Below are 26,157 nucleotides of genomic sequence, written 5' to 3' on the forward strand. Positions count from 1 at the left end.
CCGCTCCGTAAACGCGTGGGCGGACAGTGCTCCTTCCCTCCGACCGCTGTCGTGCATCCGCTGCCCAGGCCGCAGCTACACAACACACGTCCCGAGACGATCTTGCTAAGGTGGCTTAGATACTAGAGTTGTGTTAGATTACTTGCTGGCTGAACAAGCAGGAGTCTGTGCCATAGCAAATACCTCCTGCTGTACCTGGATCAACACCTCTGGTGTCCTAACAAATACAGGAAATTAACAAACAGGCCACTTGGCTAAAACAGGCTGATGCCCCTTCAGGTACATTCTTTGATTTATTTGATACCAACTGGTTTGATGCATGGGGGCCCGGGTTAAGGAGTATACTTCAGTCTCCTGTATTATCCTCCTAATTGTCATCATTGTAGAGTCCCTGGTGTGCTGTGTTCTCTCAAAGGTCTTAAATGCACGTTCACAGCCATTGGCAGTACATCAGATGGTGTCTCTGTGCTTAGAGAAACAGAAACAGGATGAAAAATGAGATGAACAGCAAAAAGAAGTCTTCCACGGATCTGACATCACAACCCAAGAGTTTCACAATGAGACAAGAACAACTTAACTCTGTTGGTGGCTGAGAGTGGTGCTAATACCAAATTTGGGGTCAGTCTCTCGTGTAGGAGAGGATGACCAAAAGGGAGGAATTGTTCAGTTAATTAAACAAAGAGTCCATTAGACCGAGGTGGCTCTAATGGCTTGGCTGCCTAAGGAAGAACCCAAAATCTAAGCCTGTGAGTTCCTCAAGGTTATGAAATCAAAATGCTAAGGACAGCCAATCACAGAGAGCCAACTAGGCTTTAGCCAATCAACACTTTACTTACTTCTGCCTTTTCTCTATGAAAGCCTCTCCCTGAGTTCCTGACAGTGTAGCATTCCTAAGTATGTCTAGTTTGGTGCTGCCCGATGCCCATAGCTTTTTGCTCAAATAAACTCTTAAAAATTTTAAAGTGCTTCCGTTTATTGTTTAACAAGAGCACTTCCGCTCTGAAGCTTTTTCTGACAGTCTCCCTCTTCCTAGGGAGATGTAAGTCCTGTGTCCCTTCTCTTCTGGACCAGCTTTATCAGAGCACCCATGAGTCTTGCACGTGCTTGCATGCTGTTCTGCTCCTCCTGAAATGTGTCCTCTTGGAGGCCAGCAGTAGTATCTGTATCCTACTGGATGTGTCTAGCATCCAGCACACAGGGGGCTTGGTACATATTTGTTGAATGAGAAGGGGACAAGGAGACATGGTCAAGAAATGCCTAATATTAATAGCAAGCATTTACCCAGGACTTATATGCTGACATATACACTGAATAGACTGATTTATTCCTAAGACAACCCTATCAGAAGCCAATGTTACCTTCATTTTAAATGTAAGAAAACTACATCATAGAGAGACTTATCATTTGTCCATGGTTACATCACACAAACTAGGAAGTGACAAGTGTGGGACTGGATCCCAGAGCCCACCATATTCTTTACCTTTACCCCCCAAGAGGAAAAGGATGCTCCACCCACATGAGAGATGGAGCCCTCTTTAGTGGGTCCTAATCTGGAGAAGGATGGCAATGGGTGCTGCCATTGGTGAGATCTGTACCTTTTAGGGTCCTGAAGGCTTTTGCATTCTTGTACTTTTTAGGGGACAGGGTAAAAGGCATTGCTTAAGGATATAAGGGGTAGAAATGGTGAAAAGAAAAAGCAAGCATCCAGAGTTTTGCTCTGAAAGATTACAGTTTGGAGAGGAACTCTCCATTCACCAACAAAAAAAGTAAAAACACGAATACTTTAGTTACGGCTTAAATATAGCATGCAATTACTTATGCCCCAGAGCTCCCCCTGCCATTTATAGGGAACAAGCCATCAAGATCTCATCCCTCATAAACCACAACCTGAAGATGAATCATGGCTCCAGTTCTGACTTCTCCACTATATTATCCCAGACAGAGATCTTCTGTGTCTTTCCCCAAACTATCCCTTCTCTGAGAGCACTAATTCTGGCCAGGGAACCCATCACTCACCCAGGTCATTATGCCAGAAAATCTGGAAGTCTTCCAAGCCTCCTCCTTCCCTTTCCAACTTCACATCCAATTGATCACTGAGTTTTGTGGATTGTTTTATAAATCTGTAAGCTATTCATTCATCCATTAAGTAAATAAATATTCATTGTGTGCCAGAGTGTGCAGTGATGAACTGGATGCGATTCCCTGCAGTCTTGTCTTCCTAAGCTTCAAGGAGCTGAGCAGCTTAAAGAGGGCATTTTGCAAATGAACAGCCCTCCTACTGCAGAGTAGTGAATGCAAGAAATGGAAAAGTAGAGGGCTGGGAGGGAACACTGGAGGGGTGTATCATCATCTAGAGAAGCCTGAAGGGTTTTCTCTTGGCCGCGTCCAAGCTGAAATGTGAAGGATGTGTACCAGGAACGCAGTGAAGGGGACGGCAAGTGCATATTTCTAGAGGCAAGAACCAAGCCCAGAGTGTAGAGAACTAGCAGTTCATGACGACCTCGGAGCCTCAAAGCTGGCCTCCAGCCTAGTCTTAATTCAGTAACTACACTACCTAAAGACTTTCCATTCCTCAAAAGAAAACAAACCCAGCACCATCTTTCCTGTTTCCAGAGGTTTGCCTTTCAGGAAGGGTCTCTTAGCATATGTCATTCGTTAATCAAGTATCCCCTGAGCATCCCCTCTGTGCAGGTACCTGCAAGGATAGGCCTTACACTACCTCTCACCTGTAGGGAGTTTTCAATGGATTGGAGAAGACAGACCTTGAGGGAGCATCTCTGCAAGTTCTGGGGATTGAGAAACCATGCTGGAAGCTGAGACTTAAGATGTTCATAACTGGTAAGGGCCTATCAGCCTCGCGGCTCATTGCTCACCCGCTGTCACTGGGGGAAGGGGGGTCCAGGCCTGTCACTTGCTTGTCCTCGCCCAGATTATCCCCAGTGCTTTATTCATCCTCCATCACCCTTCGCCCACAGCCCAAAGCCACTGCTCATCTAGACCCGACTCCAGCCCGATGTCCTCGCGCGGCCACACACCGCGGCGCGCGCTCTAAGGTGGTAGATGTGGCGCAGCCAGGGAGCTCCCGGAGGGCAGCCCCCGGCCGGCCTCCCCGCCGCCAGTGCCCACCCTAGAAGGGCTCTGTCTCGAGCGTCTCCCATCCCCGGACCGGAGAGCGCGCGTCCAGCGCGATGACCCCGTGGGCCCGCGTCACCCGCCTTTCCCAGGAGGACGGGAGAGGCCGCTCTGCGGGCAGACCTTGGCCACCGGGTCCAGGCTCGCAGCCTCCCCGGGGCCAGCGGGGATTCGTGAGGCGCGCTCGATCGGGAGCGCGCGCGCCCGGCCGCTCCGAGGTCCGGCAGAGGCGCGGGGCGGGCAGAGGCGGGGCCGAGGGCGGGACGGCCGCAGCCTCCGCCAGTCCCCGCTCCCTCCCCACCACCCCGCCGCAGCGCGCCACCTCCCCGCCCCCACCCCCCTCCCCCACCGCGCGCGCTCCGCCCGCCCCGGAGCCTCGCCCTCCGCCACGATGAGCAAATGAGCGCGAGCGAGGGCATGAAATTTAAATTCCACTCAGGGGAGAAAGTGCTGTGCTTCGAGCCTGACCCCACCAAGGCGCGAGTGCTGTACGATGCCAAGGTGCCGCCGCGGAGGGACAGGGAGGAGGCGCGGGCCGGGGACCCCCGGACGGGAGGCGAATGCGGATGCGGGTGCGGACGGTGCCGCGGAGCTGGGGAAGTGGCGGGGCCCGGGCGCTCTCTGCTCGCGGCTCCTCGGCCTGCGCAGCGCCGGGCGGGAGACAGGGGGCGCTCGCGGGGCGCCGCGCTGGGCAGTCGGGGCCGGGGCCCTTCCGTTTCCGCCCGGTGCTCCGGGGGTGGGGTTGGGGCGGGCGCTGCGCAGGCGCCGTCGGAAACCTCGCGGGTGCGGTGTCGCGAGGCTGCGGCTGCGTTGTCGGGAAGCTCGGGCGGCGGCGTCGGTCTGCGCACGCGAGAGCACTCGGGACCGCGCGTCCAACAGGCCGCTCGCTCCTGGCCTCAGCGTTCGGGTTAAATCTCTCCTCATACTGCGCAGTCTAGCGCCTCGTGGGCTCCCATGCGACGCCCTGACCGACCGACCCAGGTCTTACTGCATAGCGTCACAGCGCTGGCCATCAGTGGCGACGTTTTTGCCCTGGGGCCCCAGTCATGTCTAGGCCCGACCCTTCCCGTAGGCCTAGATCCCCACCCCGAGGGCAGAGTCTTCATCCCTCAGGGCCTTGCAGCATTTAGGTTTTCAACCTCCATGTCGCGCCCCGTGCCTGTCCGCCTAAGTCTAGGGGGCTCGGGGGAAATCGAGCCACATGTGCAGCTCCTCAGGTCTGGATGGCGAGATGGAGTGGGCTTCCCAGGCCAGGGGTGGGGGCTGGCCCCTGGCCCCAGGTGTGTCTGGGCGGTGCTGTCCTTTGCGGGACTTTCCAAGCCCTGGTGGCTCTGTTTTACTTTCGGGCTCCGCCCCCGCTGTCCCTGTCTCTTTTTTCTATTTGCTGTGCTTCCTCCCTCCCCTCCTTGAGTCTTCCGAAGGGTGACACGCCCCATCATTTGCCCCAGACGTCCCCCCTGGGGACACCGCTGGGAGGGATGGCGTAATTTGCGAGCCAAATTGGCCCTGGACGCAGCGGAGCCCAGGAGACTACAAGTCCCAGAGGTCTCACGGCTGCAGCTCGCTTGTATGGCCTGGACTCTTTAGTTAGTGACAAATCGGCTGACCAATAGCTTCAGAAGCTGCATCCTTTCTCACACTCAGAGACCAATCAGGGGGTGATTGGAAGGATGTTTCCTATTTTTGAGGCATCCACTCAGGGAAAAAAATGGAATTGAAAGGAAAAATGTTTCAATCCAGCTCTCTGTCTAAAAAAGGAGAGAATGCTTTCTTTTCTTTTAAAAAAAGGTCTATGATCTAATTTTCCTGATCGAGCTTCTGATATTCTGTATGTTCTCTCGTTTGTGGGCAATATTTCCTGGTTTCAGGTTGTCGATGTTATTGTTGGGAAAGACGAGAAAGGCAGAAAGATCCCAGAATATCTGATCCATTTTAATGGTTGGAACAGAAGGTGAGTGTACTTGTTAAACCGGACTAAAAATTGATCATGTCTGCACTGAAACATTGCAAACTTCTTTGTTAAGTTTTAGAAACACTCCTAGGAAAGTTTCATTTCCTGTTTTTGCTTTTTTATCAAACCTTGCCTACTCTGAAGAATGATTGCTTCTGAGTCGATTATATTTGGATTCTCTCTGGTTAATTCTGGAAACCCCAGTTTCTTCTGTGTCTGAATGAGTTCCTTTTTCAGTTTATTTGCATCTTTTTTGTGATTTTAAAATATTTAAATAGTTTTCTAAAATGTGAGTAATTCTGAGACACTTCCCTTACTATGAAGTACTGTTAGCATTTGTTTTGTATCAAACTGAAATACTGAATTTTACATCCTTGTCCTTTTTTTGTGTTCTTAGCTGGGATAGATGGGCAGCTGAAGATCATGTCCTTCGTGACACCGATGAAAATCGGAGATTACAGCGTAAATTGGCAAGAAAAGCTGTAGCTCGCCTGTAAGAATACAAAAATCACGATATAAATGTTACTCAGTGTGTTTTCTTTTTGTGTTTAGAATTTTTATGACTAAATAAGAGTTAAAAATCTGATGGCCATGGTTTATTAAATAATTTTACATACTGAAAGGGTGTTAGTGAACAGTTTCTATTGTATTTTAAGTAACTGCTGTGCTTTCAGAGAGGTGGTTGTGTAGCATTCTGAAATGGAGATTAGCACTTATGTTTTAAAGTTTCGTTATTTCTTACGTTTTTTTGTCCTATTTTTTACCTCAAGACCCATAGCAGTCAACATCAGCACTTCAGTTGTGTTTATCTGTTTCAGGAGAAGCACAGGAAGAAAGAGGAAGCGCTGCCGGTTGCCTGGTGTAGACTCTGTCTTAAAAAGCCTCCCAGCTGAAGAAAAAGATGAAAATGATGAAAACTGTGAGTAGCTTGACTCATCTTCTCTGGTTAAAAGGAGTTTTACCTTGTTCTTTCATAGCTTAGGATTGAGGGGGGGAGATTCATTGGAATTATAGACAGGGAAACATTTTAAGCTCATTAGATATAACATTTGCCCCTTTTGTTTCTGACAATTAAAGTAGCAGTCAGTAAGTTCCTAATCAGACCTCATCAGTTATACACATGACCACTGCCTTCTCAGCTGGTGTCTTTAAACTAAACCTTCAGAGCTCCATTCTCATGTTTTCTTCTTGGTACCTTGCTTCACTTATGAATGCGCTAGGGAAACATAGGATCCTAGGTGACTGAACACTTTAAGATCATTTACTTCTGTGGTTTTTGCATCCATTGACATTGGTGTTTCTTCAAAATAAATTTCTGTTCTGAAAGGTACAGTATTTGTGTTCAGCATTTAAAATAAATGAAGGGCTGCAGTTCTCTACCTGCAGTAAGACACACATGGCACCTTAAAGAATTGTCAGTGTAAGGTTTAGGAAAGTATATAATGCTGGTTTGCCTGTTACTTTTTGTTTTACCTAGCAATAAACAGTTCCTCTGATGACAGTGGTGAAGAAAAGGATGGAGAAATAAGTGAAGAAAGTGATATTGAAGAGAAGACTGAAGTGGTATAAAGTTTTTTTTTGTAAAAACTCTTTGTCTTTGCTATATATTTTTAGTAGTGAAATTTTCTAGTTGTGAAATGTTTTGTAAAAATACATCTTTTAACCAAACATTATAAACTTGTACTTCATATTTAAGGGAAAATAACTCTTAAATTGATAGTTACTGCTCCATGTATGAACTGCTTCATGGCCCTTTATACCCATAAAGTGTTTCCACAAATCATAGTTACTTCTTTCTTTCCACTGAAATTGTGAACTTTATTTTTATAATGGTGGTTAACTTTCAAATGGTGTGTATCAGAGTTTGGCACTTCCCACCTGCCTGCCTACAAAGCTAACGTAGATCCCACTGGTACACTTAAATTGAGAAGAAACAAAATAAGCATTTACAGTGTGGTTAGTGCCCTAAAACAAGTTAACTTTTGCCCTTTAACATACTTTTCATTAGAATACATGGCATCATTACTGGTGTAAGTGTCGAGAATTAACTGGGTTTGTTTCATTGTAGGCTGTTCTATGCTGGGTTTTTTTTTAATATAGACTCTTGAACTGTTTGAGGTAGTTAAAAATGGACTTGTGATATTGCAGAAGGAAGAACCAGAGCTGCACGCAAAAAGGGAAATGGAAGAAAGAACAATAACTATAGAAATCCCTGAAGTTCTGAAGAAGAAGCTTGAGGATGATTGTTACTATATCAACAGGAGGAAACGGGTATACTGCGAGCAAATATAAAACATGGATTTGTAATAGAGCTTTCATTTTACCATATTTTGCAATCGCAGACTCAGACAGTTGAGAACCTTGGAGGAATGAAATTCCTATTTTAAGTTATGTGCTGAGTCGGGTTTTCAACTCCTCTGGCAGTAGTAGTCTGATAATTAAAGTGTGCACGTTCTTTTCCAGCCCTGGCTGCTCTTTAGAATCTTCCATGGAGCTTTGCAAAGTCCTGATGCCTGGGCTTCAACCAAGATGTGAAGATGAAATTCATGTGTGGGGTTGGGGGCACTGACTGTGGATATAGTCTTAGAGGCTCCCCTGGATGATTCTAATGGATCACTAAGCTGAGAATCACTGCATTTATTTTAAAAATTAATACTGTAATCTATATGTGATATGATCAGTAGAAGAAAAAAAGAGCTTCAAAACACATTTATTTTAAAGAAGTGTCTTCAAACAGAATTGGCTTTTTTTTTTGGAAAATGATGTAGACAAGACCACTGTTTCTTGGTCTATATGGTTTATACAATGGGATATACGTATCAGATGTTTATATTTTTGTTAACAGTTAGTGAAACTTCCGTGCCAGACCAACATCATAACGATTTTGGAATCATACGTGAAGCATTTTGCTATCAATGCAGCCTTTTCAGCCAATGAGAGGCCTCGTCACCATCACGCTATGTCACACGCCAACATGAACGTACATTATATCCCAGCAGAAAAGAAGTAAGTGGGGAGGGAAGGTTGGCATCTCATGATTCTCTTTGGATTTTAGAGAAGTGACTTCCATTTAAAACAGGTAACCCTGTCTCTGTTTCAGTTATGAATTCATTTAATACAGTGCTTAATGATTGACTTAATAACCAGTTTAATTTCAAAATATTATCCCTTTTCCAGAATGTTTAATAACTCTAGATATGTGATGCTGATCCATTGAATATATGCACTGCCTCAACACCAGGACTAGTTTTTTTTCAGTGATGTAATTTAGGGAGAAACCTTTTTTTCTTCCTCTGAGAAGTACTAGAATGGAGGATGAGAATTTTATCGAAGTTTGTTCACAAATAGGTCTTTATCTCAGTCAAAGTAATTGTCCTCATAGCCAGCCTTGTGACATGACCCAGCTGCCGTTGAGTCAGACAAGTAGATTGTTGGAGTTAAAATAGGTGTTAGGAGTACCTCAGGTCCACACCCTTCAGCTCCTGGTGATCGGGGCTTGTCCGTCCTCTGCGGCACAGACTACTTGGGCTCCTTCTGTGGCACTGAACATTCTCATTTGTGTTCATTGTGGGTAGGTTAAAATTACTTGCTTACTGCACTTTATATTAGGGATATGTGTTCCCATTTAATTCTTTATTGTTAGCATCTGCAGACTCTTTATTTTTTATGTGTGTAGGTGTAGTATGTAACATTTAAAATGCTTCCTTATTAAAAATGTGCAAATTCATTGTTGTTATTTTATTGCATCTCTCATCTCTTTAATCTTTCCAGTGTTGACCTTTGTAAGGAGATGGTGGATGGATTAAGAATAACCTTTGATTACACTCTCCCATTGGTTTTGCTCTATCCATATGAACAAGTTCAGTATAAAAAGGTGACTTCATCCAAATTTTTTCTTCCGATTAAGGAAAGTACCACAAACACTAATAGGTAAGTTGGCTTTCAGTTCAGCCATCAGGTATCAGCAATCAAATAGCTACATCTGTTTTTGAGGATTTCCATTTAATGCTACACGACCAACATATTTGGGGAGGGAGTAGATTACTGGTGGCTTCCTTTTTTGCTAGGTAAGCTATCATTCACTTTCTGAATGGTTCTCCTAAGTGAACGTTCCAGTATAGAGAAGGTGGATTTGGGGTAGCTATCCCCTTCTTTCCAAAGACCATGGGGTGAAGAGAGGACGCACGGCCTGTGAAGAGTAGAAAATGTTGGTTTGAACTTGCCTCCCTCACTTGCTGGTTGTGTGACTTGTGGAGGTGCCTTCTGAGCCTCTTGTTTTGGCCTCTGTACAATGGAAAGAACATTTGCTTCTGTAGGTAGTTATTAAATGACGAAGTGCACGAAGGGCCAGCCACCTTTGGCCTTCGAGTAAAGGTTGGTTTTCTTCTTGTTCTGCTGGGTCACCACTTTCTTCCCTTGGTGACCAAGCATGCTCAAATCTCTATTCTTTGGGGGGAACGAAAGTCCCCCAGCCTAAGGCTGTACCTACATCTGTGTCAGCTACTTCCCTATCTCCCTTATGATTTTCTGCCTGCGAGAGAGAGTGGTCTGTTCTCATGACTTCCACTCATCCATCTTTTGTTGCCTGTTTACCATCTGCCTTTGTCTCCCACCTCCCTTTGCTCCCCATGGACACTAACAACTCCCCACTTTGCTACGCCATGCATTGACTACCTTTCCCCTCCGCCCCTTTTCCCCCTTTTTTCCCAGGTCCCATCTCCTGGTTCTCTGCCTCATGACTGTGTCTTCTGAGCCAGCCTTTCTTCCCCATTGATTCCACCCCATTTGAGAGGCCTGTGTGACTCACTGGGGACCTATGTTGATGTCCCCATGCCCTATTCCAGACCTTGAGATTCCCAGTGTCTGGGGTGGACTGTGTGTTTCCACAAAGCTTGGCGGACATTTGTGACATTTCTAGTCCTACCAGTAGTTACACTGTGATGAGAGAATGTAGAATTCTTAGTCTCTTCCACCAGGGTTTCTCAATCTTGGCTCAGCGGATGTTTTGAACCATGTCATCCTCTGTGGTGGGACTGCCCTGAGCACTGTAGGGTGCTGAACAGCATCCTTGGTCTCTACCCACTAGTTTCTGATAGCACTTTCCCAGATGGGACAGTCAAAACTGTCTCCAGAAGGTGTCAGTGTCCCCTGGCAGGGTGGAATCACTACCAATTGAGAACCACTGATCTAAGACAAGTATAAAAAGGCATCGCAATCTTTGATGCCAGTGTGCCTTGAAGAGTTATTGAGAGGGTTAAAATAATTTAATATGTTTAGTTACCTTAAAATATATATATATGTTTAGTTACTTTTTAAGAAAATATTTGTTTTGGCACATTTGAAAGTGAAAGTTCCTCACCATCCTGGAGTGGAGGCTGTGTTTACTGTCTGAAGGAGAACTTTGAAGAAACCCTCCAGGTTTTGCAGAGATGCTGCAGGCCGGGGCATGTGTGATGCTTTCCCTTCTCTTCCCTAGGAACCAGGAGGAGCTCTCTCCAAGCCCACCTTTGTTGAATCCATCCACGCCACAGTCCACAGAGAGTCAGCCAACCACAGGTGAACCAGCTACCCCCAAAAGACGCAAAGCCGAGCCGGAAGCCTTGCAGTCTCTGAGGCGGTCCACGCGCCACTCTGCCAACTGCGACAGGCTGTCTGAGAGCAGCGCCTCGCCTCAGCCCAAGCGCCGGCAGCAGGACACGTCCGCTAGCATGCCCAAGCTGTTTCTGCACCTGGAGAAGAGTAGGTCCATTCCCCAGTGTGGGGAGGCTGGGGAGAGCTGACGTTGACTTGGTACTTGGTCTGGGCCAGGCACTGTGCTCCTGTCAGGGGTCCAGCCAGCCGGAGGGACTGGAGGGAAAACAGGGTGAGCACACGGTCACATCCAGAGTCACATGCTCAACTGTGGCAGTTCGACTCAGGAGTTTGGCACACCTGAGGCTCATGAGGCATTTTCCCTCCCTCGTGAGCAGCCGGGTAAGAGAGGAGAGCCCCCACGCCTTCAGCTGTGCACTTGGATCCTTGGCACTGACTGATTCAGAGTTGGCTAGCCATCACTCCCCATTTCCTCCCCCTAGCCCTAGTCTGCCATACTAGGCAACCACTGATGACTTCCTGTCCTTATGGATTTGCCTCTTTGGGGCATGAATTCATATCAGTGGAATCATACGATGTTGTCTTGTCTGTGGCTTCTTTCACTTAGCATAATGTTCTCAAGGTTCATCGTGTTGTAGCATGTATCAGTACTTGATTCTTTTTTTTTTTTTGCCAAATAATAGTCCAGCTACTGTTGTTAATAATAGTCTCATTGTTAAAGATGAGTAACTTCTCTGCTTTTTGTAACGGGTCTTCCAGCAGTCTTTGAGTAGTTGTATAATTTACAAGGGAGTAATTACCATCTTTTCTTTTTGAAGAGACACCTGTACATAGCAGATCATCCTCGCCTGTTCCTCTGACCCCTAGCAAGGAAGGGAGTACCGTGTTTGCTGGCTTTGAAGGCAGAAGAACTAATGAAATAAATGAGGTAAAGAGTTTGTGTCTGCTGTTTATTCCCAGTGAGTCCTTCCTTTTGTGATTTCTTAAGTCCTATTGGAGGAAATCGGATTTTCTTAGAAGAAGTGTTGTGTTGCTCTTGCTGTGAATATTAACAGAATTGTTTGTGTTATGTATAATGTTGTGTTTTTGGTTTCGAGAATGATAAAATGGTTAGGATTCCAGCCCTACACTTAACATTCATCTTTTATTTCAAGTAAGTGCAAGTATTGAAATGCGAATATTTGCATTTTATAGAACAGTTACCAGCACACTTTTTCTGCAAAGGCCAGAGAGTAAATATTTTAAACTTTGCAGGCCACACAGTCGCTGTCAAGACTACCCAACTCCAAAGCAGCCATAGACATTATATAAACGAATGAGTATGCTTTGTTCCAATAACATTTTATTTATGGACACTGAAATTGAATATCAGATAATTTCTGTATGTTATGAGGTACTATTCAACTTTTGGTGTTTTTTTTTAAACTTTTTTTTATTAAGTTATAATCATTCTACAATGTTGTGTGACTTTTGGTGTTCTTCTGACCTTTTAAAAATATAGCCTATTCTTAACAGTAATACTAATATCCATCCCTTTGAGGGCATGCTGGATGCCAGTGTTGTGCCAAGTTCTCGACCCAAGTTCTCAAGAGTAACTTTACCACCAGAGTTCCATTTTATGAATGGGAAACTTCATTTTAAAACTATTTTTAGGGCCAGTTAACTGAGGCATGTAGTGAGTGTTTCAGGAGTTCGGGTGATGTCTTAGTCCCCTGGGCTATTCTGTGACTCTCACCTAGGAGGTGGGGTTTCCTTGGGAAGGATGGCTTTACTAGACAGAATGTTTATGGTGGGGGTTGGCAAACTTTTCTTATAAAGGATCAGATTGTAAATATTTTCAGTGTTGTGCACCAGTGTGAAGTTAGTGTGGACAGTTCACAAATGAATAGGTGTGCTGTGTGCCCCCAGAATGCATTCATGCATGCTGGTAATTGAATTTCGTATGATTTTCATATGTCGTGAAAGGTTATTCATTGGATTTTTTAAAGCAGTTAAAAACATAACCATTTTTAGCACAAGATGGGTGGATTTGGCCCAAGTTGACTGGCCCCTGATAGAAAACCCAATTTGGGTTACAATGATGTTAAGGCAAGGTTAGGAAATTCCTAGTACAAGCAGTTCCTAATCTCCCATTTTTCAAACAAGGCCCTGCAGGTGTTAGTATTCAAGGAGAATTTCTTTTAGAATACAGCTGAATATTTAGGCACGTCTGAACATTCCCACTCTGGTCACTGGTACCAGGCCACCATCTAGTGGTTATAGGTACAGCTGCAGGCTCTAGTGAAAAAGGAGGATTTCTGGTAAATGGTTGAAGTTCGGCAGGCTCTCGGTGATTCATGACATCTCAGTGCATTCCCGCCTCCGTAAGTGCCTCTGTTGCAGCATGTTATAACTGAGGCTTGCATCCTGACCACCGTTTGCTGCCCCACTGCATCAGGGCAGGATCTGGACTCACACATTCCTGGTTAAGATCACAGGTGGTTCTCAGGCATACCCCAGTTGAGAATCCCTCCATTTGAAACCTGTTATTTTCCCCCATAATGCATCTTTGATAAATAGGAGATGAGTCGGTGCATTAAGATGCAGAATTGAGTGCATGAGGTCGACTGGCTTGCTGACTAGCTCAATGACTTGCTTTTGCACACACATGTGCTTCACGCCTCCAGTGGTCGTAAATTCCCCTTTGTTCACTTCAAGTACCACTGTTGAAACAGTTCCTGAGCTTCAGCTTTGTGCACCAGGGAATTAGGTGCTAAGGATAGTCTAAGGATGCTGAAACTATTCCTGCCCCGAGCCTTCCCCAGCACAGAAGACTAGCGAGCGAGGCAAGGAATGAAGCTGAGACCTTCGGCACAGAGTCATACAGAAACATGGTGGTGCTAGTTAACTTCTACAGTTTTGTGTCATTCAGTGGTCTACGTCAGCCTTTCTGGGGTTGTGTTGGCATTCCTCTGCTTTGTCTTATAGAGGGTTTCCTTTGGCCCTGCTATTTCCAGATTAAATTTGGCACAGCCCAAAAAGCAAAGCAGCAGCTCAGTAGAATAGTTTTATAATTTACTGAAGTATTTCTATGGAAGCTCATCAGAGAATTTTGAAATTCAGCTCTTTAACAAAAGCCCCCAATCCACCCACAGTTCTGAAATTCAAGGTAAAGGAAAAGAAATCATTTATCAGGGTTGAAATCTGTATTCGCTTAATTCCGTGGGTCAGATTAGTTTCCAAAGTGAATCTCACATAAAAGAAAATTAGAGAATCTTGAAACAATGGTAACATTACTCAGAACATCTTTGGATTGCTTTTTACTGCTTCATTGTCTAATACAGCAGAATTTCCAATAAAGGAAAAGGGGCAAAATGACCAAGACAGTTAAAGCTAATTCATAGGTAGTAGCTATTGAAAAATTAGAAAATCAGATATTTTCCTAACCTAATTTTAAGTCTTCTCCCCTCACTTTTATTTATTTTTATAAGCTCTTGGTTATTTTGATATAGAGGCATATTTTTTCCTCTGCATACAATTTGGCGTAATTTTTAGGTGATTCTTTAAAAGCGTCTCCATGTTGCCGAGGAGGGTGGGATAGCTTTAGAACTTCCACTTTGGTTTGTCCCACATTTGGTTAAGCCTTCCTGTTTTCTGGTCCAGCTGTGAAGCAGCTCCTGAGGTGCCAGAGGGAGGGGAAGCTTGAGGGCAGAAATGTGACACTTGATTTGTGATGTCTTTCTGCTGGCCTGAGAATGTCAAAGCATGTATATTTCTGCCAAGATTCCAAATGTACAGACCTGTCGGTAATGAAGTGTTAAGATATAACTACAAAACGCTCAGTTGTGCTTTTCCCAGGTTCTCTCCTGGAAACTGGTACCCGACAGTTACCCCCCAGGTGACCAGCCACCACCACCATCTTACATTTATGGAGCTCAACACTTGCTGCGATTGTTTGGTAAGAAATCCTGGTCCCTGCTTTCTTCCCCCCCCACCCCCTTTTTTTTTTCTGCTTTGATTTTAACACTTGTAGGCTTATGTACATCTTGTGGTAATTTTAGGTTCTAAGAAAAATCACTGAAAGTTGATCTCTTAAAAAAAAACACTTGAATGAATCTAAAATTTCATAAAAATTGTGTTTGTAATATTTGTACCACTACTCTGTATTCAGTAAGGGTTTTGGTTTTATTTGGTAATGTTGATGTAAATTTCAGTTTGAATTAAAGATGAAAGAAGACACAGAAGATCCCTGGGTGTGGCCCACTCGTTGTCAGAGTCTGCCAATTTTAAATGGTTTTACTTTTATTTTTCATGCAGTGAAACTTCCAGAAATCCTTGGAAAGATGTCCTTTTCTGAGAAGAATCTGAAGGCTTTACTGAAGCACTTTGATCTCTTTCTGAGGTATTGTTACTTGGTCAAAACTCACCTCTGCCACCTTATGTATGGCTTTTCTGAGCTCTTCAGCAGGCCTGGAAGCTAGCTCTGTGGTATTTTAAATGGTAACAGCATTACCTAAGGTGTGGTTGGTTCTAACAGTAATTGTAACATGGGAGTTTTGGGCTATTCTTTTTTTATAGTTTATCTGGTTTCTAAGTGAAGGGTATTCATTGTACAGAGATAAAAATTTTTGTTAACTTGAATAACCGTGTTGAATAGAAAATTTTCTACAGAAGTGATTGAGATTGATAATAATTTAACTTTACTTTTTTTATTCATGAGTACGCTAAATATTAGACTTCTCTTTGTTGCATATGCATAAACTAACTTAAATATACAGGTCTAATTTTAGTGTCTACTTTGGAGTTAAGGTAAATGACCAGTTGACTGTGCTGATAGTTTGTGAATTCAGAGAAAGGTATTGTTTCCTTCAGCTGACAAAGCCAGTCATTTTGTTATGTCATAGGGTCATTCGCCCTGAGGCTCTGCCCTCCCCTCACCTTTGGACCCCGGCCTCATTTTATGCTGTGGCCCAAATCTCCCACCTGGATGTCTACTGACCAGTTCCTCTTGGTGCTCAAGGCTGGTTGTCCCCCTGCCTCACCCAGCCTGTCCTATCTACCAGACCTTCTTTCTTCATTCTCACTGGGGTGGGGGGTACCTTTTCCGTATATTTAGGCCCTAACCTGCAACTAGGATTTACCAGAGTGCAGAACACTCCAGCCAGAGAAATGGGTCTTTGAGTTTTTGAAAGATACTTAGGTGTGGGTATTTTGGGTAAAGTATCTATGAGTGGATTTTGACTTTATAACATTTTATTAGAAACAAGTTTCAAAATTGCTCTCTTCCCCTCTAGCCTCCCCATCAAACAAACCCACAACTGTATTTGGCATAAAAATTGTGTAAGCTGAAATCAAATAATACCAAAATGAGGTAGCTGCAAGTTAGAATAGGAGAGCCTGCTAATTTTGAGATATGCCCAATACAAAATAGGAATTAGAGTTTTAAGAGGTAACTTAGAAGGGTTTACAATTAAATGTAGTACAGTTGAACAACACAAATTTGAACTGTGCCAACCCACTTATATGCAGATATTTTTAAATAATAAGTGCTATAGTACTACATGATCGATGCAGTTGGTTAAATCTCTGAATTTGGAGTAACAGTGGATATGGGGGGCCTACTGTAAGTTACACAAGGATTTTCGACGCCCCTAATCCCCACATTGTTCAAGGGTCAGCTGTAATGGGTTTTGTTTTGTTTTGTTTTATTTTTTATTGAAGTACAGTCAGTTTAAAATGTGTCAATATCTGGGGTACAGCATAATGTTTCAGTCATACATATACATATATGTAATGGGTTTTAAAACTGTAGCCAAAGACATCAACTAGAGAATCAATGCATCAATAATTGCTGTAAAAAGGTATAATCAGAGAAGAAAGAGCTCTCAAATGAATTTGGACTCAGTTTTACTGAAGAAGGTATTATATTAGTAGAGGTTTAGCCTTACCTTTTTAGGAATTTATACAGGTTGGGGGAGGCCAGGGAAATAAACACAAAGCTAATGACTTAGCTCAGCAGTTAATGTGGCCTAGGCGAGAATGTTTTAGCCCTTCATGGTGAAGTATTTGATACTTCAGGGGCAAGATAGCATCCCTGTGTTACAGATTCTTGAATGACTTGCTCAATTTTAGCATCTGCCCATCTCAGGCATAACTCAGCCTTATTTATGTGTTTTGATACTGTAAGCTGGAACTGTAGCACCTTTTAGGACACAAAATGCTCTTTACTAATTAAACCATCCAGTTTGGTTTAATGTAGCCCATGTAAGTTCTGTGAATTTCTCAAGTAAAATTTATGGAGTTTATAATTTGTTTTTTATAGTTCATTTTTAAAACAGGAAAATGTAGAGATAGTCACTAAGGCCTTTTTGTACAGAAGTGTTTATAAACAAGGCTGCCACCCAATGGAGTTTAGGTTCTATTTCTGTTTGTACACTTGATAGTGAAAGGTTTCCAGTGAAGTAGTAATTAAACATAGAAGCTGGCTATGTACAATGAAAGTAATCGGTATATATAAATCAAGATTATATTCATTATTTTTTTCTATCTAATACAAAAAAAGTGAAATGTCAGAATGGTCGGAAGTTAAGATTTTGCTTCCTAGTATTGAGTCTTTACTGTGGTGATCATCAGGGCTATTTTTTTCTTTTTCCAGGTTTTTAGCAGAATACCATGACGACTTCTTCCCAGAGTCTGCCTACGTTGCTGCTTGTGAGGCGCACTATAGCACGAAGAACCCCAGGGCGATTTATTAAAGTTTTGATGGTTGATGGTTCTGGAAGAACAGCTTTTCTATCTAGCTTTGCGTTCTGAGTTTCCAGTAAAGAACTAGGGAGTTGGTGGGCCTTCTTTACAGAGTGGATGCAACACCCTCCCTCGGGGGGCTCAGGCAGAGGCAGACCCGTTTATTTGAGTTGCTTACCTACTGTAGTTATTTCTATGAAGGATTACTTCTTAGGTGCCTAAACAGCTTCCAACATTTGACCCTTGCCACGTGGTACGTGTCATCTGTGATGGCAGGACGAGAGCAGCTGTGTTCACAGTGAAATGTTCCTGACAGTGTGCATAGGTTGGGCTGTTTCAGTAGATGTTGGAGTTACTTGCTAGTGATAACTACATTTTTTAGTTATTTGTTAGCATTAAACAAAACTGTTCTGCAAACTGTTTTCTACTTATGATGAGGCTGAGCAACTGCCCAACAGATTCTAGTTTTGCTTGGAAACCGCAAAGTAGTCCCAGAATATTTTAGAGGGAATTAATATTGATGGCAAAAGAAAATTTGCAGCTATACATTTGCTTGTTACAGTTCCTTTTCCTTAAAACCTTATTTTTGATTAATTAAGTAAAGCAGTGCCTGAATGTTTGAGATTTTACAGCTATACTTGATTTTGTAACGTTATGATTCCCTTTCTGTAAAATGTTATTTTTGGTGACCTAAATAAATCATTGTCCATCTTGTTGGAAAGAACCAGGAGAGAGAGTTTTCACTCTGGCCTTGTCCTCTTCTCTTTCTTTATTGTAGAAGAACTGTAAGGTAACCTCGGTTCATAACTTTTTGCGTTTATTTTGTTTTACCTGTGTGCCTTTTTTGTTAAGGCCTTTTGTTTTCCTTTCCTTCTTTGATTTTGCCTCGCTTGTCAGCATGACTAGAGGTGGTTACTGGAAGCTGGTAGCGCCTCCCTGTCTTATTACCACGCTCCGGGCTGGCTTGTGGCCAGCACGATTATCCTCCTCCATCATTACCGGCTGATGGTCTCTGAAGTCACCCTTCTAATCCTCATCTTAGTCTCTCTCAGGCCTACCCCATCCCCTCTTCCCAGGATGTTTTAGAAAGTTCCAACTCTGGTTAAGGAGTCCCAGTACCGTACAAGCCTTGAACATAGTTGTAGCTCAGCTTAGTTGACCTTAACTTCCAAAGATCACTGGACATGAACGACAAGGGCCACAGGGAATTTTAATAGATCTATAAGTAATTCCATCAGAGAGACTTCTGTACATACTGACCAGTGAGAATTAGCACCTCTGAGTCGCAGTAGACATTGTCTTAGTGCACCCAGTTGCTATAAGAGTCAGGTTTTGGTTTCTGATCTGGCGTAGCATTTGGGTTCATGCTAGATTTCCTCTCCATTTGGTTTATGCACTACTTGTTTAAATCTAGTTTACCTGCAGTATGTTCGCAATTGTTGAAAAAGTTAAAATCAGTAATTATTCATGGCCTGGAAAAGAAAAAATTTTCTCTTAGGAGAATCTACTTGTTAAATATCCCCAATGAAATAATACAGACTCTTCTTAGAACATTTATATAGTTATATAGCCTTGAGTTTACAATTAATGCATTTTCTAAATAATAAAAAATTATTTTTTCCCCAAAGGCATTTCTTAATCACAACTTCCCTTAAGTTGATCATTTGTAGCTTAGGTTGATTAAAATAACTGTTCAAAATATTATCATTTTATGGTATATTGTCAATTTTTAGATTGTTACTTTCCTAAACCGCCAAACCTTGCCATTAAGTATCACATCATTGTATTAATGTTTTCCTTTTAAGTCATTTAAAGATGTATTGAAAATATTCCAATAACTTGTATAATAGATCCTTGTACTAGGACTTTGAAAAAAAATGTGAGGACAACCAAAAACACTTCTGAGCTGAAGCAGATTATAAAGCATTCCAAAGTACACTGTATACAAAAAAGAAAAATCTATCATTTTACAAAAGTTGATGTCTGTCATTAGATTATGTTATCAACTCTCTGAACATTTGAGCAAGTGCTTTTACCCTGTTTTGCCATTATTTTCTTAATGACTCAGTGGCCTCTGCCCTTTAATATTTAGTCAAAGGTATGTTTATCTGAATATTTATTGATGACCACCCAACTGTGGTACCCAAAACTGCTAGGTATTGAAGAATGAGTATGAGTAAGGCTTTGGTGGGGGGATGAAGTTAAGAGAATCTCTACAGCCATAGACCCTTGTTATTTTTACTAATCAAGTTCTATATTAAGGAAGTGTGTTACTTTAATCACTTACTAATTTTAAAAAGTATAATGTAACCATAAATAGCAACATTTCCCAAAATTAACCTTCTCATTGCCCAAGAAAGAATGGATAATTCTACTCTTCACTGGCATGTGGATGTCAGTTTAAGTTTTCTCTGGTTATAAAGTCTGGCAAGATGTTGTTAAGGGACTTGATATAGATTGGGAAAAGGAATTTCAAGAACTTAAAATTAAAAGCAGTAACTTGGGGAAATCGTGTGTATACTCCAATGAGATACACTCAATAAACCAGTTAAATCTTTTTTGTTGTTGTTGTTCTGTTTTTAGCAATGCAATTGGTGACACACTTTTTTCTAGCTTCTGCTTGTCTTGTGCTTGAGCCAGAGTCTTCCACATGTCCATTTGGGACAAATCCTTAGGTGGTGCATTTTTAAGATGATTGAGTTATGTTGTCTTTACCTGATTTCAGTGAAAAACAGAATGCTTTTCTTTGCCTCTCTCCCCCATGGAATACAGGTTCTAAATTCAAAGTGAGTTTGTAAATGGCCATTTCTTTGCTTCAACTTTCTCTTTGGTGTAAATAGTGGGACCAGCGAGCACAGTGTAAGTCTCCAGTGAAGGTCTTCAAGGCCTGGGATGATGTGCTTAGCCAGTTCCGCTCCTTCTGCACATTGGCGCATGAAATAGCAGGCTGACCCAGATCATCTTACTGAGATTACGTGTTGCCAGTGTTCCTCTTGCATCAAAAGCATATGTATTACATCTGTCCTCACGTGGCAAGGAATTCAGTTACTATAAATGGGTGAATAGCAAGAGTTCATGTGTTGTTGAACAGTCAAATTGTGGATTCAAGGGTGTGTATGGTGGGGATTTCTGAGGACATAAGTTTCCAGCAATGATGGATCTGCTTCAGAAAAAGAGGATTAGGGTGTGTTTGCTTGGTGGCTTGCGGTGTAAGCCTCCCTTATTCTCTGTAAGAGACCACTGCCAAAATGTTGACCATTTGCTTAATGTTTGAGGGGATAGAGTTGTGCTTTTGACCTTTTGTGGAGTTGGATTGCCAGGCTGAGACTGGCCCCCAGTCAAGCAGGGAAGGAGCAGGGATACCCCAAGAGTTGGACCATCAGGTTCCTGTGTTTTTCCACTCATCAAAAGGAGTCCAGGAAGAGGCAGACACAAGTCGCCATGTACTGTATGATTCCATTTATGCGAAGTGTCCAGACTAGGCAAATTATAGGAACAGAATGTACATTAGTGGTCATCAGAGGATGAAGAGAGGAGGGAATTGGAACTGACTGCTAATGAGTCTGAAGGAAAGGGTGATGGAAATCTCTGGAGTTAGTAGTGATCATTGTCTCCCCTCTGTGAATTTACTAAAAAACACTGAATTTGACACTTTTAAAAGGTGAATTTTATGGTATGTGAATTATATCTCAGTTAAAACAGGGAGATCTAGGGATTGGCTATGCCTAAAACTCAAAGAAAAGTATATGATGAAAACTCATTTTTGAGAGCTGAAAGTCTCTCTGATCTAAAACTCCAGCATGCCTGCTTTCATGCGTCATTGCCCAAGGCAGGCAAGCTCCTTTCCTCACTCCACTGACTTCACACTTCACCTGAAGGTCAGCAGACCCGGTGCTGTGCCTTCATACAGTTTCCTTCGTAGCTAAATAGGGAGTTGGCAGATCTTCAGACTTCTTTGATTCCCAAATTCTTCTGCATGGCAGGGCATAAGAAATAACTATATCCTGATAGTCTGATGTAAGCCCCCAAAAGATTCAGAGGGGTTAGTGATAGCAAAAGTCACATGAATTAAGAATAATGTAAACCATAGCCAGTTCATCAAACAGGGCTTCTGGTTTGGAATTTCTTTGCAACATCAATCTTCATCCTTCCAGAAGGTCATGGAAAATCATAGGTAGTAAAGTGCTTGACTGTGTTTTCCTGTTGATTTGTACTTTCCTCACTCAGATTTACAACTTTCATCGGAATGATTTAATAAGTCATCTGCTTTGGCGCAAGGTAAATTACACCAGCCTGCAGGTTCTACTTAGTGTTCAGTCTTCACTATTGTAAAGGTGACTTTTTGAGACAATTTCAGGTTGTTGGTCTCTCTTATCCGGGAAATAATTTTGGGTGAGATGATTTGTGAGCTGTATAGAAACAAACCTATTAGAGTCAGAGGATGAAGACTGTATAAATGTGTTTGGGCAGTATGTAAAATAAAGTCTGAAAACCAAAACGCTCTATTAGAGGGAAAACCCAGTAAGATTTTCTTTTGATATATGATAGTCCATCTTATCTTTTATATTCTGTAGCACATAAAGCTTAACCAGTCAGAGCATTAAAACCCTTTTTTAATCCACTGCGTTTTGGGGTGGTTTGCTATGCAGCAGTAGCTAACATTGCAATGCGCCTTTGTGGTGTAAAGGTTTTGTACCCTGATCTATGGAATAGCTCAAACTTCATTGCCTTGGCTGAATGCCAAAATTCTGGCATGTTCAGAAGCCACCAGCTCACCAAGGGAACGTGTATCTGCTCTTGCTCCCATTCAGGTATTAAGGGAGAAAACGGATAGAGACAGCAACATGTCTTTGGGATCTTGTAGCTAGCACGACCTGGGTTTTATTTTGTAAGAAATTTAAAGTTAGCAGAAAACTAGAAAGGAAAATATAAAATACATTTTCACTGTAAAATTAACAACTGTGTTATTTTATATGATTGGTTTCCAGCCACTGTTTTTTAAAAAAATGAAACATTTTGGATTTGGCTAAAATTCTTTTTATCATTACCTGGGTTTCAGTCCCCTGCCCTTCTCCCAGAGACAATACTACCCTGATTTTGGTGTAGCATGGACAAATATTGTACACATGGAACTTCTTGTTCTTTTATTTTTCATCATATTTTAACTTGTAATAGATGCATATTTACATATACATACATATGTATACACACATATAACTACATCAATTTGTGTTTTTACATAGACACATTTAGTTTGTCTTTTAACTGCTGTATAAAAGTCTATCACATGAATATAATACCCTGTATTAATTCCGTTACCATTGTTGGGCCTTCAGATTGCTTCCAAGTCTCCCTTTTACTAACAGTGTTTCAAGGAACAGTACTTGACCATAGTTCCTTGTATTCAAATGCCAGTCTTTCTCTAGGTCATACACCCAGAATTGTTGGATGGTCAGACATGTGCTTTTTCACATTTTCTAGAACGTGTTACCCCATTAGACAGGGACCTGGCTTTACAAGAGTTCCTGGGTGTTAAGTTTCAGGTTGTCTTGCGACAGATTTTTAACACAGGGAGCTAAAGGAAAAGAAAAACTGGATGAAAACTTGAAATCTCTTTGAAACATCCTCCTCATTACCACATCTCACATCGAACCCTCCCCCACAAGAGTGTTTTTATGCGGTATTGGGGATTGTTTTTTGATGGGCTCATAGAAATCAGAAATAAAAAATTAACTTCCCAGTGGTAAAAAGCAGGGTAGGAGGTGATGGTCTGCTACTTTGCTCACTAATTGGTTTCCAGGGCAACTATTAATGACATTATGGAAAGGGGTTGATTGGTCATACAAGGAATATTTCAAATACTGTGTTGAATGGAGCAAACACATCACATTAGATAATTTGAGGAGGTCACAGGTTCATAATGCCAACCAGTTCTTTTGGTTTTCTCATTTGAGAGGTCAAGTTTGAAAACCTGCATTTTACCATACTGAGACATGATGTGGTGAACATACCACGGTACAGTCAAGGTTAGGTCAAACAGTATACTCTATGAACAGGGGAAAGTTACTCTTGCTGCCTAAGGAATAAGTAGCTAAATGTTCTTAGATTTTACTCATCTCCTGTCAAAAGTGAATCAGTACACAAGAGGCCTATCCTCCCAAGAAATGTTCTTCCCAACAAATTGTGTGTAGCCTTTGTCCTTTGGGTTCAGTCCAGACCCACTGATCTTGATAGGATGATGTCAGCATCAACCTATTGCTTTCAATGTGTAACCATATCTGAGAGCTGCCTGAGGTTTTTTGATTTATGTCGGGTTACATTAGCTGCTCAGTTTAAAATTCTTAGAACTGGCAATAAGAGTTGCTGTTTGTAGACTTAATACTGTATCATGCATTTTGTACAGAAAAATGAGGAGAAATAAAACTATTGGAAAACTACATCCTTGTCCTCAAAACTTCCAAGCCAGACCCATCACAAAATCATGATTTAAATGAGTCTATTAATGAAGTAAACTCCTGCTTGCTCCCAGAAATCACTGTAAAAATAGCCTTTGCTAGGTTTTTAGTTCTTTCCTTCACGATTTTTGAAATCAAGGCTCTGGCTTTGAAGATACCCAGCATATTTTGTACCCTTAAGGGAAATTTTATAAAGAGGTTTAAGATGTTGCCAGTTTTTCGGTGATTATCTGGCAGTTCCAAACCCACTGCTCTCTGCTATGCTCTGTTTTGCTGAAAATGGGACTCGGCAAATCCCATTTTTCCTATGCTGCTTTGCTTCCTGTTTCTGCCAGTAGAGGGCACCAAAGAGGGAGGCCCGAGGCAGGGAGGAGGGGCTTCACCCGGACCGGCGTGCTCTCCCTGTCCCGGAAGCGGTGGCGCTTGCCCTGGCGGCAGCAGCTGGGTGCAGCCCACACCTTCTTTCAGCAGTTCCAGAAGCTGCCTCGTGGGAGGCGTCCCCTTCCTCAGACGCCCCTCCTCTAAACTCCCAGGCCCAGCAGCAGCCGGGTAGCAGCGCTCCCTCCTTCACAGGTATCAACACGTTATACACACTTTAAAAGTTATTGATACGTTTGCCAAATTGCTTTCCAGACGAATTACTGTGATTTACACTCTCACTGGGAATGTGTGAAAATGCTTCTAGAAAGCCTGCTCCCAGGCAATTGTTAATTTACTCATCACTGACGTCTACCAGTTTTTTACGTTTAACTCGAATTCAGTGGCTCCCAAATGCTAGTGGAATTTGAATGGTTGCCACACAGATTGCATGGTACACGTAGCCTAAAATATGTATTATTCTTTCACAGATAAAGTTTTCCAACTCTGACCTAGATTTTCAACTAGATTACAATTGCGCCTGCCTATTTATTATATTTTCAGAGTTACTTTTCAGTAGCTGTTGTTAGCGCCCAATCTTAACACTCATAATTTCTTTAGGAGGCATTTTCCTCCTTTTTAATTGATTTTATTTGTCAGAGGTGACCATTTTATGTTTTCTTTTTTCCCAAGAAATTTGCTCTTGGATTTATCAATAATGTTGTATTTTTGTTTTCTAACATCTTTATTTTATGCTTTATTTTCTTCATCCTACTTAGACTTAAAAAATCATTTTCTAAAAATGGTAAGGTTATTATTATTGTTATTATTAAACTAACCAATGCTCATTTCTTTTAAAAATCACATGATACTAACATTTTCAGCCCCCCAAATAAAACCAAGTTAAAAACTAAAAAGCACAGACACATAAAAGCACAATTAAAAAGAAGGACAAAATCATGGATCATCCCACCACTATAGCAGGTTCCATAGTCATTTTGGAGTTTTTTCCTCCTAGTCTCCTCTTCCAGGCCCTGTGTGTTTCAATGGTTAGTTGAAGTCCTTTTCTTCTTTGAGATTTAAATTAAATTTGCCTGAGTGCCCTTTTCCACACTCCATGGGAAATATAATCCCCTGTTCCAAGTTTTTGTGACCCCAGGAGGACTTTTCTTCTCGTGTCTGTATGGTTTCTTCTCCTTCCTCTCCTCAACCGTCTTCTCTTTTTTTCTGGGAGTAGCTACCAACTTTGATTCTTTTTTCACAAGTTGCCTCTCACCAGCAGACTTAAGCTCAACAGCTATAGTTTAGGTTTCTGTGACGTCTTTCTTTCTCCTGACCTGTTTTCTGTTTAATAAGACAAGTAGAATGGGGGGAAAACTGCTTTTTGCAAAGATGAGATTCTATACAACAAGGACCTACTGTAGAGCACAGGGAACTAGATTCAATATCTTGTGGTCACCTATAATGAAAAAGAATATGAAAAGGACTATACGTATGCATGTCTATGGGTGACTGACACATGATGTTGTACACTAGAAATTGACACATTGTAAACTGTTTATATTTCAACGGGAAAAAAAAAAGATGAGATTCTAAGACCCCTGGCACTGAGACAGTAGATTGGGAAAAAAAATCTTTCCAGAATTTAGAGTATGATTATATTTTGTGTCTTACTACTGTTGCCAGATGACTTCACTCTTTCTTAGATGATTCTCCATGTCTTACCTGTAGTTTAGGAGAGACATTTTTCATCCAGCGTGCTCACACTGCCATCTGAAGAGAATGCTGTTTCTTGCTTTTAAGATAGAAAAGAAAATGACAGAGCTGGCTTGTTTTAGAACAATTTTTAGATATCTTAAGGAAAGTTTTGAAATACTAGATGCGACCTCACAGCCTTAAGTTGAGTGAGTTCACTTCTGGGTAATGACAAAGTTTGGTGGTTTAAAA

At 42.2% G+C, this 26,157-nt stretch overlaps 1 protein-coding gene across 3 annotated transcripts; it reads left to right on the forward strand.

The window, feature by feature from the left end:
- The first annotated feature begins 3,438 nt into the window (after positions 1-3,438).
- On the forward strand, positions 3,439-18,125 carry MSL3 (MSL complex subunit 3). 3 transcript variants are annotated; one of them, XM_072955975.1, is made up of 13 exons: positions 3,439-3,633; positions 5,001-5,083; positions 5,481-5,576; positions 5,902-6,002; positions 6,561-6,646; positions 7,232-7,354; positions 7,929-8,089; positions 8,855-9,013; positions 10,560-10,822; positions 11,494-11,603; positions 14,513-14,612; positions 14,972-15,056; positions 17,310-18,125. In XM_072955975.1, exons 1-13 carry the CDS (start codon positions 3,532-3,534, stop codon positions 17,407-17,409), a joined length of 1,569 nt encoding a protein of 522 aa, XP_072812076.1. In that variant the 5' UTR covers positions 3,439-3,531; the 3' UTR covers positions 17,410-18,125. The 3 variants fall into 3 exon arrangements, with proteins under 3 accessions (XP_072812076.1, XP_072812077.1, XP_006212679.2); XM_072955976.1 differs by lacking the exon at positions 3,439-3,633 and adding an exon at positions 3,678-3,704; XM_006212617.4 differs by lacking the exon at positions 3,439-3,633 and adding an exon at positions 3,913-4,113.
- The last annotated feature ends 8,032 nt before the right edge of the window (positions 18,126-26,157 follow it).

The sequence above is a fragment of the Vicugna pacos genome, chromosome X (assembly GCF_048564905.1).
Source record: "Vicugna pacos chromosome X, VicPac4, whole genome shotgun sequence".
In the NCBI taxonomy this organism is placed as follows: Eukaryota; Metazoa; Chordata; class Mammalia; order Artiodactyla; family Camelidae; genus Vicugna; species Vicugna pacos.

Bases quoted from the DNA above. Each gene is read 5' to 3' on its own strand.
- MSL3 (XM_072955975.1), top strand. From the start codon at position 3,532: ATGAGCGCGAGCGAGGGCATGAAATTTAAATTCCACTCAGGGGAGAAA. The intron at 7,355-7,928 runs GTATACTGCGAG...TTTTGTTAACAG, and splicing joins ATATCAACAGGAGGAAACGG to TTAGTGAAACTTCCGTGCCA. The intron at 10,823-11,493 runs GTAGGTCCATTC...TTCTTTTTGAAG, and splicing joins GTTTCTGCACCTGGAGAAGA to AGACACCTGTACATAGCAGA.